The following is a 13,670-nucleotide window of genomic DNA, read 5'->3' as shown; positions in this document are numbered from 1 at the left end:
CTTTCACAGCATCTCTTTTTTTTTCATGCTAGCTGGCAGGTTTAACTACATTCAGAGAGGATTTTGAGTCCACGAAGCAAAGTCATTTCATGATATAGTCATGGTTGCACTGTTGGAGAAATGTGGGCAGCAGCATATTGCACCTCAGGCACCAATTAGTGGCTATATTAGCAAAATGCCACTATGGAAAGCGCAGGGACATTTTATAGGATGCAGTGCTCATTCAAGAGTATATGCCTTATGGGTGGCTCTAACATTAGGCAATGCAAAAATGTCTTGAACTGTACAGTATGATGCATTTCCAGTTTTCATTTCTTGTTAATAAGGAATAAAAGAAGGCAGTAAGAAAAGAGAAGTGGGTGTTGTGAGACTGTTGCCGGAACACTGTCAGCACTGTTTACACAAGAAAAATGAGTTTAATGAAGGATTTCTACATCTTCATAGAAATCTTGCATTCTCAAAACCTGTTAAGCATGCAATAAGTAGACACATTTTTCCTCCTACTCTATAACTTCTCAGGTAATTAGTATGCATTTCCACAAGTTTGGTGTAATTGCTTCCTTTGTGGACGGACTGTTAACCGTCTGTGTGAGGATGAGTGTGTAGGTTTATCTAATGTTTTTCTACCTCTATTTGGAGCATTGTAATCTCCTCCTCCAGTTTCCTCTTGAGGAGTACATCTTTCTTCTTCAGGTCTATCTTCCTCTTCTCCTCATTAATCGCTAACTCCAAGTCTCTCATGTCCTTCTCCAGGGCCTCCAGAATCGAGTTTCTTTTAGTGATAGCTGCCTCCTGGATGTTCACCTTCTCATAGTAGTTACACAAAATCTCTTCATGTTCCAGGAGCTGGATTCCTCTGTAGATTTGAGAAGTGCATATAGTATATACGAGCTTTAGGTCAATATGTAAGCATTCGGGTAGCCATTACTTGAGCTTTAAGCTATGAACATACAGGAAGTTGCGCCGCTGTATGGCAGTTTTGTGATTCTTGTTTATTTCCAGCAGAGTCTCCTGCTGATGGCTGATCATTTGTGTGAGCTTCATTAGGTCCAGTTTGTTGTCCTCACACTCCTGATTTATCCGGCACTGCTTCCCGGCAGCCTACAACAAGTCAGAGAGAAAGAGAAAGTAATAAGCATGTTCACAGCATCAGAAACAAGATCGGTACAAAGCACTTAATGACCCTCAGAAAAGTCTGTTCTAATTTTTTTTTTTTTTAATGGTCAGTGGGGTTCAGTGCGACAGAACTTTGGACGTATCAGATTTAATACAGTACATTTTATGTATTCATTCTTTTAAAGTATTTCTTCCATGTTTGCCCTTTCCTTAGATACTTGTGTTGTCCTTTAGTGTGATGGAGAGAAATGCAGAACAGGCCATGGTCAAGCACAGACCATTTAGTCAGTGTCCTCGAAACATTCGCAAGAAGAGGAAGTTTAAAAAGGAGAAAACACCAGGAACTCAAGAAAACGGCTGGAATGTTTGACTTTTGGAAGTGACGGGACAAGCTGGCAAAATGAAGCTAAATAACAGGTGGTGCACACAATTGGAGCGAAATCTAACAAAAACAAACAGGGAAGACCAGAACAAAGACCAGAAGTAAGACTAACCGAAAAGCTAAAAAACCCCAGGTCATTTTTAAAAGCACATCACTGTTATCCACTGGTCATCACTCATCAAACTCAAAGCCAGCTCTGCGATGAAGGTTTTTTGGGCCAGAGGTATCACAAAACACAGACGTGATTTTATGTTTTTAACTGAAACTTGGTTGGACCAAAGTAACAGTGGAGCTGTTCTCATCGAGACGACCCCTCCTAACTACAGTTTTATCAGTGAGGCCAGGGTGAGCAGGAGAGGAGGAGGGGTTGCTGTCTTATTTAATGAATCATTTCAATGTAAGCAGCTATCTCCTGGAAGTTTTCAGTCTTTTGAATATGTGGCTTTACAGCTGAAGGCCCCATCCAAAGTTGTGTTTCTTAATGTTTACAGGCCTCCCAAATACTGCACAGACTTTTTTAATGACCTCAGTGAACTGCTGTCTGTGATCTGTGTTGATTTCCACTGTGTAATTATTGTTGGGGATTTTAACATCCATGTCGACAACCCTCAGGACAAAGGGACTAAAGACCTGAGTAACACTCTGGGCAACTTTGGGCTGACTCAGCATGTAACAGAGGCCACACATAATAGAGGACACACTCTTGACCTACTGATCTCCAAGGGCCTGAGCAAAGAGAGTGTAGGAAAGCTGAGTGCAGATGGAGAAAAACAAATCTCCAGGTTCATTATGACATCTATAAAGAGAAACTTCACAATTATAATTTACAACTGAGGAGTGCAAGGAGGTCCTACTTCTCTGACATCATCACTAAAAACAGCCATAATGCTTGGGTCTTATTTTCTACAGTTGACAGGCTAACAAACCCTCCTGTGCCAGTAGCAGCTGAACTTCATTCGACCATGGCCTGCAATAACTTTGCCAAATTCTTCACAGAAAAAATCCAAAAGATTAGACAAGCAATTGGTACATCAACAGCAGATCCAGAATATGTACTGTGTTCACCGAAAAACTGTTTAAACACCATCAAACAGTTTCACCCTATTAACAGCAAAGACCTGAAGACATCTTAGGTCAACTGAACTCCTCCTCTTGCTGTTTAGATGTCCTGCCAACAAGTTTTTTCAAAAAGGTCTCAAAGACTTTAGAGTCAGACCTGTTACAGATCGTCAACTTTTCTTTAATGTCAGGTGTGTTTCCGGAACCACTAAAAACTGCTGTAATCAAACCTATACTGAAAAAGGACAATCTTGACAAGACACAAATGAACAACTACAGGCCGATCTCAAATCTCCCACTTTTAAGTAAGATCATTGAAAAAGCAGTTTCTCAACAGTTCAATTACTTCTTAAAACAGAATAACTGCTACGATGCCTTCCAGTCAGGTTTTAGACAGAACCACAGCACTGAAACCGCTCTGACCAAAGTGTTTAATGACATATGTCTGAATACAGACAGTGGAAAAATGTCAGTCTTAGTTTTACTGGATCTCAGTGCAGCATTTGACACAGTTGACCACCACAACATATTACTCAAACAACTGGAGAACTGGGCAGGTCTTTCAGGAACTGTACTAAACTGGTTCAAAACATACTTAGAAAACAGGAAATACTTTGTATCAATAGGTAACTTCACATCTGAGCAGACAAGTATCACATGTGGAGTTCCCCAAGGTTCCATCTTGGGACCCCCTCTGTTTAACATTTACATGCTCCCACTGGCACAGATTATAAAGAACAACAAAATAAACTATCATAGCTATGCAGATGACACACAAATATATATCACAATGTCACCAAGAGACCGAGGCCCTGTACAGACTCTTGGTAAATGCATTTAGGAAATTAATGACTGGTTGTGCCACAATTTTCTCCAGCTAAACAAAAACAAAACTGAAGTAATAGTCTTTGGCGCCAAAGAAAAACGATTACAGGTCACCAGAGAACTTCAATCTATACATCTAAAAACCACAAACCAGGCGAGAAATCTGGGTGTAGTGATGGATGCAGACCTAAACTTAGAAAAACACATTAAGACAATAACAAAGTCAGCTTACTATCACCTCAAGAATATATCAAGGATAAAAGATCTGATGTCTCAACAGGACCTGGAAAAACTAGTCCATGCATTCATCTTTAGTAGGCTTGATTACTGTAACAGCATCTTTACAGGTCTACCTAAAAAAATCAGTCAGACAACTACAGCTCATTCAGAACTCTGCTGCTCGAGTCCTCACTAAGACCAAAAAAGTGGACCACATCAGTCCAGCTCTGAGGTCCTTACACTGGCTGCCTGTCCGTCAGAGGATAGACTTTAAAGTTCTGATGCTGGTCTATAAAGCTCTGAATGGTTTAGGACCAAAATACATCAGTGACCTCCTGACCCAGTATGAACCTTCCAGATCCCTCAGGTCATCTGGATCCGGTCTTTTATCAGTTCCCAGAGTCAGAACCAAACACGGAGAAGCTACATTCAGCTTTTATGCTCCATATATCTGGAACAAACTCCCAGAAAGCCTCAGATCAGCTGAAACACTCAGTTTATTTAAATCCAGGTTGAAGACTCACCTGTTCTCAGCTGCATTTAAATAAAGCACCAAATCCACACTTTTAAGCTTAAATTTCAAAACTAACATTTTAACTACTGATTTTATCTATTTCTGATTTTATCTGTTTTGATTTTATATACTGTTTTGTTTGTTTGTTAATTAGTTTGTTTGTTTGATTGTTTTAATCAATTTTAAATCATGCTTTTTATTTGTTTTTGTTTCTAATGTCTCTGTAAAGCACTTTGAATCACCTTGTTGTTGAATTGTACTATACAAAAAAACTTGCCTTGCCTTGCCTAGCACTGAAAGAATCCTGAATCTAAATCTGTGGGAGAATTCTTCAACAGCAAAGATGGTACAAGTATAACATCCAGGAGAGGAACCTTCTTAAAATGTCATTTGGGTAATCAAAGTCAGGAATCTTTTCACGTTTTTTGTGGGCAGGGATAGCTCAGTAGGTAGAGTGGTCGCCCCATGATCGGAAGGTTGGGGTTCGAATCCGCTGAACGGCTACCCTGACCTACCCCTGAGCTAGGTACTGTCCGTAACCCTTCACCGAGTTTTTTTGATTCCTCAGAGGCAGCCGATGGAAGACAAAACACTGCTCCCTAGACCATTTAACACTTTATTTCACTTTCACAATACTTCTAGAAGGGAGATGCGTCCTGCAAGACACGTTGCCGTGGATCTCAAAATGGTGACGGGCACCTGACAGTTTTATTACCAGGAACCTTTTCTAGTCTAAACAACAGCATTTCAGTAAGTTTCCACTACAAGTTTCCACTACTATCTACTGCTCTACAGGCAAACATGGGTGAGAGTCTACGACTGAAGGACACCTATTCTAATGCCTTTATTATTCAGGGCTGTGTCCACTTAACACTACACTATATGATTATATGGCAGTTTGATTAATATGAGATTAATATATGGCACAGTAATAAAGCACTTCAGGTAAGATCATTCTAACAACAGTGATAAACAAAAAAACCCCCACACGTTTTACTATAAAATGCTACCAATGAGTTCACCCCTGTCTTATTTGTGTCTGTACACAACTTTGGATGTCTCGCAGCTCATTTAATGTTTGTTTAAACTGTCTAAATTGTGATACTGCCATACTGCAAAGGGTGTGTGTGTGTCTGTGAACCTTGGAAATGTCATTGCGTAGCTTGTCCCTTGTTTTCGAAGTATTAGAGATCTTCATACGAGCCTTTGAGAGTCCTCTGAAATAGGCGTATATAAAGGGAAAAAGATAATAATTACACACAGAAACTCAATAAAACATAACTCGTTGCACACAGCTTGACATTTTAACTGCTATTATAGTATTTGGTTATGACCACATATCCTAAACACACCTGTCCTTGTTGATGGCAATGGTTCGCTGGATTTCCGATTCATTTTCCAGGACCTTAATCTGCTCCGTCAATTCTGTGATCGTCTGTGAGGCCATCTGTTTCAGCTTGACATACTTTTTCTTCTCTTCCATAACCATATCGGACAGCTTAGAGTACTGTAATATTCTGACGAGGTAACAAAACACAGATTAGTAATGAACACATTATTTATCTACAACACAAACTCCCAATCCAGAACAACTTCTTTACACGTTACACTAATGCTTTGTATTTATACTTCTTAGACTTTTAGGTCTATGTGCGCTTGCTAAATAAACTATGGACAGAAATTTTGTCATCAACAGATGCTATACTCCTAACAGAGTAATCTTAATATCAGTGACTCATATTCATTACAAGTGATCAGTGGATCACAAAATTATGAAAGAACCAAAGTCTCACGGGGTTTAAAATGCATCTAAGACGTGTGTGCTGTGACGAACGACGGCTAAATGTGAGAACAGAGAGGAGATACACTGTCTGATTCCATGTCAAGTGCAACCACTTCAAACTGAACTCTGCTGCTTTGACCTTAATGAATGCATTGTTTAAAAATCTGCTTTTATACTGGGTGGTGCTTTATGCATTAGTCTGTGTCTGAACACTGAAGTATGACCAATTAGAAAGAAATGGTTTTCTACCAAGACAACATGCACAGATGTCTGAATTAATTGTGGCTGCAGATATTTTGCAGCTCAGAGGAGCCAAACATATAACATGGAATCAATTATCAGTCGTGAAAAATGGTTATATTAAAGGAATATTTCACTGAAAACCAAAATCTACATACTTGGTGTGAGTTTTGTGCTTTTGGAGACGGATATTTGCTTTAGTTAAATGGAAGTAAATGGCACTTAAAATGTCAAATTTATCCAAAACCCTTGTGGCTCGTGAATATGTGAGAGGACATGAACATTAACAGAGTCTTCCTCTGCTGAGTTGTAATGTTATCTAGCATTGTGATCCTTTTGGAGAAACACAAAGCTAGAAATAGGTAAGAACTCAAAGCATACAGAAAACTCGAATAGAGCTTGTTTTTCAGCTACTGAAGATAAAACAGAGAGAGGCCCACAAACAAGCAGCAACTAAAGATGGCTGCAGTAAAGTCCTAGCATAGTATCTCGAGGGAGGAAACCACATCTGGTGATGTCCATGGATTCTAGACTTCAGGCAGTCACTGCAAAAGTTCTGATATTTAAATTCATGCTACTTCATCCAATTACGGATGAAAAGATGGATGGATAGAGCAAAATGAGGTACACACATCAAGGATTTTGCATCGGGAAATAAAAATGTAATAAAATGCTTTTATTTCAGAGAGAGAGCCAGACAGAGACAGTAACAACAGTTTATTTCTTTAATAAACTGTTGTTATACAGTTTATTTCTGAAATTAACAACATAATTAACAACACTATAACATCGTTAAAAAAAACAAAACAGGTGCACCTGCGCTGTAGCATAGTGTTGAGCTTGTTATGGTCCATGATGATCAGGTCTTTTTCTTTGAGCTCGTGCTGGATGCGCTCGTTCAGTTGCTGTTGGAAGATTTAACAAGGAACAGCATCATCATCTGCTGTGTGTATGCACGTGTGTGTGTTTGTGCCAGATATCAAACTTCCCTTGTGCCTTTAAAATAGCTTCCATTTTTAAACTGTAAGTAAATGAAGGATAAACAAAAATTCAAATGACTGATCTAACAGTCTTTGTTTTCTTTGCAATTTTTATTTTTAAGAATTTCTCATTTATTTTCGAGCTGGTTGCTGTTGATCCAGGATTTTCTTATGTACTAATTAAGAAAGAGTCGGTGAATCTTTTATTAATTAAAAAAAAAAAGTAATAATTTATAAAATGTTTTTTCCTCAATCCCAATATCCCCAATATTATTAATGTAGAAGACAGATGCGCTCTTGCTCGCTGGTTTCTCGACTGTCATGCTAACATCCCAAAGTATCTAAAATACAATCCCACTGATTCTCACACAAGTCTAGTTGAACTGCTCTGTGTCTGCATAAATGATTATATTATGCACTAAAATGCACTAATGATGACATAAAATGTAAATAAATCGGTGTGCATGTCTGTGGGTTTAAACTTCACCTCGACCCTGAGCAGTTCACGGTGCTTCTGGCCTCTCTCCTCTGCTTTGATTTGCGTTAAACATCTCAGGTTATGGACCTCCTCTCTGAGGCGGTTTGAGTCACTGAGCAGCTCCTGAATGACCCGATACTGCTGCTTTCGCTCGCTTTCCTCTTCAGCCGCCAATAGCTGTTTGGGAACAATTTAGGAGCCCTTTACAGTTTAAAAACACCTTAAAAACATTAAAAACCGAATGATATTATGGATCCCCGGGGCGATCACTGGAATCAATTTTCTCTTATTGTGTGTCATGAACAAAATATGTAAACAGAAATCTCATTTTGTCCCTCATTTCTTGAAATTAAGATACAAAGACATGAAAAACGACTTAGTGAGAACTTTAATAGTAAAAGTGCAAGACCCAGAAAGTGGAAAAAGCCTGAGATGTTTATTAAAACTAACTAATATTATAGCATATTATAATTAATATTATCACTCCCAGAGTAAATATGAAAATTTCTTTGATTGTTCATACTGTAGCAACCATTTGTGAATAGCAGAAATTACTCGTGTAGTTTTTTTGTCTGTTTTTTCTGTATTTAAACACTATTTATTATTTATTGTTCTACTTTTTCCTTTTTCTAATATATCTCCAATTCTCCAAAAGTTGATTCTGTTCATCTGGACGTAGCGTTTTGTGGGAGAAACGTTTCAGTGGGCTGGTTTCAGTCATTATGCAAATGTGCTGTTTATAAGATTTGGGGAAACCTGCAGTCAGCTGAGACTGAAGAAGTCACTTGGATGAGTGACGAAACCTTTCTCCCACAAAACGCATTGAGAATGCATCAAGATATCTCCAATTTGCTTTTTCTTGCTCACACTTATTCTTGCTATAATGTGAATTTCCCCAGTGTCAGATTAATAAAGTCTATGTGGTATTTAAAGCATATCTTTTGATAGGCTGGAGACGTATCCAGGGTATACGCAGCCTCTCGCCCTACTCCAGCTCAAACTGCGACCCTGAATTCAATGAGCAGAAGAAAACGGATCGATGGTTGGCCCTTACATGCCCACCTGCTTTTCAAAGCTGACTTTGAGAGCATCAACCTCTTTCTGAAGTTCCATCCTTTGCTGAAAGCTGGCTTCTGTTTTGGGGACAGCATCTAACTGAAAATTCAGAAAATGAGAGTTTTCTTTCAGTATAAATTGGCAAGTATCCTTTGAATTGGGTTCAAATGCAATGTTCTTCAGACCACAGTGTAAAGAAAAAAAAAAACACCATGAGGATTGAGTCCTAATCTTCCTACACCCAATATCTAATCCGGGCAGTGAATATTCAATCCCACAAAAAGGCTTACTAAAAAACAAACACAACAGTGTTAGATTATTTGATCTTATAACAGCGTCTCGTTTTTAGCAGTTTGATCTCCGCAGCCGCATATTTTATAAAAGTTTGGAGGGAGAAGAAGACTACATCAGTAAGTTCAAGTACTTCAAAAAAGATAATGCAATACCATAATTAAGTTTCATCTGCATACATAAAGCAATAAATATTCATTATTAGCCCTCTTGCTGGGTAAAGTTTGAGCACAACAGTATGAAAATATTAAACCCATCAATCACATCGCGTTCGATTTAAATGTGATGAATTTCTGTGGTAAAACCACAGACTCCTCCAAACAGTTCAGTTTCATTACGTGCGGCTGTTCGTGTGAGCTATTCTTGATTAGCAAACTGAGTGAATCATAATGTTCAGAAGCGTTGTTTCCTTGTTTCCTCAATGTGCAAATTCCCAGATGTGTCATATTGATTTCCTTTCATGCCATTATGTCCTTTTGAGATGTGCTGATGCATTTCCAATCAGCCGCTTGTTCCTCTTCCTTCCACTTTCTCGTTAAAAAATGCGCACATCAGAAAAATGACAGGAAGCTTGGTCTAATATAAATCAACAATTTATGTGACAATACAACACCTGTGTCAAAGCCTGGAAAATGTTCCAAATCTGTTGTTAACTCCAGTGAGAAGATGAAGAGAATCTATACAGTACTGTGAAGCTTTTAAGTCGCAATTACAGGTGTTACATGTACAAAGGAACCACAGCAATCACACTGGACACTTTAACTGCTTCACCATGTCTTCATGTGAAAGCAACATTTCACAGATCACCTTTGCCTTTAACTTCTCGTAGATATTCCGCATGTGTTCGAGCTGCTCCGTGGCTGCGGTCAATGCGTGCTCCATCCTGTTCAGGGCTTGCATCTGCCTGTGGATAAAAAACAGGCCCCTTTTAAATATTTCATTATCATGACACCGACTCTCCAACACTAAAATCTATTGTTTCACATCTAGCTAATTATAAAGCGCTGCATATGGTTTGCTGTCAAATATGATGGTTTTGAACTGTGTTTGAAATGCAGCTAAAGACTCACCTCTTGTTAAACAGCTGTTAGACTTTAAAACATTTGCACACTGATGCAGAAAAACTGTAAAACTACACCTGCCACTGCTCAAAATGATGTATTTTTTATACTTAAAGGATCTTTACTAGGGGTGCAACGATACTCGTATCGGTATTGAACCGTTCGATACAGTGCTTTCGGTTCGGTATGCATATGTATGAACAATACAAAATTTGTAATTTATTTTATCAACTTTCCTTCTGACGATGCTGTCTGTGTTGAGCGCTCAGTGAATCTGCGTTCGACTACTCCGCCTAGGCTGCACTGTAGAGCGCAGATCCACTGAGCCTTCAACACAGACAGCATTGTCAGAAGGAAGAGCGCAGGGCAAGCTAGCGAGACAGAAGTTAAGCTCTCCTTGCAACATGGCAAATTGAACCTCCCCCACACTCATTCAGATCTGGCGTTTGGAATTATTTTGGTTTTCATGTGACGTATGACCCTGAAGTTAAGCGCGTCGTGGAGTAAAGTAAAACAGTATGTTGGATGTGCCACGCAATGCTCAATTACATGGGTGGGAACTAGTGGCAGTTAGCTCGTTAACGTGTTGGCCGTCCAGCCCCACGCAGGGGTAGCTCGTTAACGGAGATTTGCCGTGTTGTGGCGTTAACGTCATCTCAACGAGATTAACCTGAAAGCACTAGTGGGAACACAACGAATATGACTGCACATTTACTCCGACATCATCCTAGTGCAAAGACAAGTGGAAGCAGACAAAAACAACAAGCATGCATGCTACAAACTTTACCCGAGTCATTTAGACAGCCGTTAGCACATGATTATCCTTATGGGGACCTGATATGTTTAATATTGTGGCGAGCTCAGACAAGGAGGAGACGGAGGTGTCGTTTGGTCTTGCTTCCCGTGAGCTAGCCAGGGAGCACAGCCGTTTATTGACATCTGCAGAAGAACACTGCTAACTGCTCAGCGCGGCAACCGCACAGCAACAACAACACACAGAGCGCCCTCTGACCTCGGAAGGACACACCGTCGCAGAAGAGGCGTCACCCGTCACTATGGCAACATAAACAAAACATAACTGTACAAACAGAACCCCGAACAGCCCTGACCCGCTACACAGCCTCCACCTAAGGGGTCAGTCGTCCCCGACGACCCCATTGCCCCACACAAAGTCCTGCACATGTCCAGGTGCCTTCTTTTGGCGCACCGGCCGGTCACGACCGGCGGGGGAAAAGTCACTCGGGTCAGAACATGGGGTGCCACCATCATCCCATTTCTGACACCAATGTGGCGAGCTCAGACAAGGAGGAGACGGAGGTGTCGTTTGGTCTTGCTTCCCGTGAGCTAGCCAGGGAGCACAGCCGTTTATTGACATCTGCAGAAGAACACTGCCGCTAGCTAACTGCTCAGCGCGGCAACCGCACAGCAACAACAACAACAACACACAAGGCGCCCTCTGACCCCGGAAGGACACACCATCGCAGCGGGAGGGCGTCACCCGTCACTATGGCAACATAAACAAAACATAACTGTACAAACAGAACCCCGAACAGCCCTGACCCGCTACAATATGCTGCTGAGAATATAGCCCAGAAGAAGCGTATAGTATAGCTTTTATTTTGGAAAGAGCCATTTCTCTGTAATAAACTCTCTTTTCCAAAGATGAGTGATTCCTCAATCAGATACAGGTGTTACCGCGCCAGATCCGCGGCCCCGAACCGTAGTAAGGAAACCTCTGGCAGTTACTTGAAGGTTCCGTAACTGACTCGTAGCCGGCAACAGCTTACTATACAGGTCAACTCCGCTAGCAAAAAGATCGAAGGAGGCGTAGGAAACTGCTTCACCGAACTTTATTTCTTCTCTAAGGCACGAACACCGCGTACAGTGGGCTGAAACAGTTTACTCACAGCGAGCATCGCCGACACAACTCTGGCTGTCGAGGGAGTTATTATATTCCTTTTATTTATTTTCTTTTCGTCTCTTCTGTAGCTAACCGTTACTTTTCCCCTGCTCCGCTCTCTCTCTTCACACACACACACACACACACCAGGCAGTCCCGCTACACACATCCCGAATACATTTCCCATCAGGCTTCATCCTTAAAGGGCCATGCCTGTAACACAGGGCTTGCAAAATCGCTAGCCCGACGTCCCGGGGCTAGCGATTTTTCCAGTCTTACTACCAAAATCTATCTCTGCCCTGCCCGTCGGGCTATTGTAGGAAGGAAAAATATATGTCAATGCTTTTGCATTCTTTCGGAAATGTAGCTGGGTAATTATGTCATTGCCATCGGTGAGCCACTGTCAATATGTGACATATTCAAATCGTGTTTGAATTTGCGCTTGTTTTTTGCTTTCACTTTGCAATCGTGCGAACTGTGTATAGAGAGCGACAGTACTGATTGGTGAGTGACGATAATTTGCGCACCAATTCCTCTGACATCGTCTTATCAATCGTTAGCTTACTATGCAAACATGACAAGTGAAATCTCCCGCAGCAAGCTTAAACATATGAGAGGTTGATCGCGCAGAGAATCGCTGACCGTTATATTTTAGTTCTGCTGAGCCAAATAAGACAGGTCAGGGTGAAGAAGTGACAGCCAAAGAAAAGCTTACCACAAAACGGAAAAGTTATGACAAATCAGACTATAAGGCAAAAAGAAAGTGCAGCTTTATGGTTTCATGGACAAAAGAATTTCTGTGGCTGCAATATGACGAGCTATATAATCGGGGCTGCACATAAGTGGTCCGCAGGTGCGCATTCGCTGTCAAAAAAAAAAACAAAACAACGTGCACAAGATATGAAGTTGCAACGCCTGTTTGCATACATAAGATTTTCTGGAGGAGGATAGACATTTGTTTAAAACTCTTAAAGATGTCGAAGAAGCTCCTTTAAGCAATTACTTTGGTGTTCCTCCACCTCCAAAGAAATGTCAGAAGGAGTCCGAACCACAAAAGAAGCGCGTATTCTCAGAAAAGTGGTTGCAGGAGGTGAGCTGGCTTCAAACAAATGATGAACGCACAGAGATGTGGTGCAGAATGTGCCGTGAAAATCCCACTCTAGCGGACAAAAACAGTGCTTTTTATATAGACGCAATCGCGCGTTGCAACTTCTTACCTGGTGCGCCTCTTTTATTTTGACAGCGAATGCGCACATGCGGACCACTTATGTGCACCCGTGTAAATAACATAATGTTCTGCCGGGTGTGTTGTTGGTTTTCTCTCGATTTCTGAGTCGACAAGCGCCTTTGTTACTGGGACCAGTCATTTTAAGAAAGGCCCCATTAGAAGCCATGAGAAATGCAAGAAATGCATTATTGCTCAGTCTGCAATATCTTTCCCAGAACAAACACCAATTGCAAATAACATACTAAAAATAAACCTGAAAAATCTGTTTAGAACAGCGTACTATGTTGCAAAGAGTGAACTACCACTGGCAAAATTTAGCAGTCTTTGCAAACTTCAAAAAGCAAATGGCCTAGATCTTGGTTCCACTTGTCTCTTACCCGTGACTTCAGCGGAAATTTCAAATTCAGGATCTGACACAGACTGATTCATGTCCTACACAGTTCTTACAAGTTCATAGAAATTTCTGTTCAATTAGAACCAAGTATTTGAGTTGATGATTGTAATTTTTATACAATGTTGTAATTTGTTTTTCAACAAT

General features: G+C 40.6%; 1 protein-coding gene across 2 annotated transcripts in view; it reads right to left on the bottom strand.

Annotated features, from left to right (window-relative positions):
- Positions 1–13,670, bottom strand: part of ccdc146 (coiled-coil domain containing 146) — a 63,353-nt gene that overhangs the window by 18,329 nt on the left and 31,354 nt on the right. For both annotated transcript variants that reach the window (XM_080887203.1, XM_080887204.1), the window contains 8 exons: positions 9,751–9,847; positions 8,659–8,751; positions 7,606–7,773; positions 6,955–7,043; positions 5,468–5,632; positions 5,257–5,332; positions 953–1,101; positions 628–856 (listed from right to left, as the gene is read on the bottom strand). In XM_080887203.1, the coding sequence (XP_080743329.1) occupies positions 628–856; positions 953–1,101; positions 5,257–5,332; positions 5,468–5,632; positions 6,955–7,043; positions 7,606–7,773; positions 8,659–8,751; positions 9,751–9,847 (1,066 nt within the window). The remainder of the gene's footprint in view (positions 1–627; positions 857–952; positions 1,102–5,256; positions 5,333–5,467; positions 5,633–6,954; positions 7,044–7,605; positions 7,774–8,658; positions 8,752–9,750; positions 9,848–13,670) is intronic.

This window comes from Rhamphochromis sp. 'chilingali', assembly GCF_963969265.1.
Source record: "Rhamphochromis sp. 'chilingali' genome assembly, chromosome: 7".
Lineage (NCBI taxonomy): Eukaryota > Metazoa > Chordata > Actinopteri > Cichliformes > Cichlidae > Rhamphochromis > Rhamphochromis sp. 'chilingali'.
The sequence above is the reverse complement of the archived record's forward strand: the minus strand, read 5'-3'. Positions and strand labels throughout refer to the sequence as shown.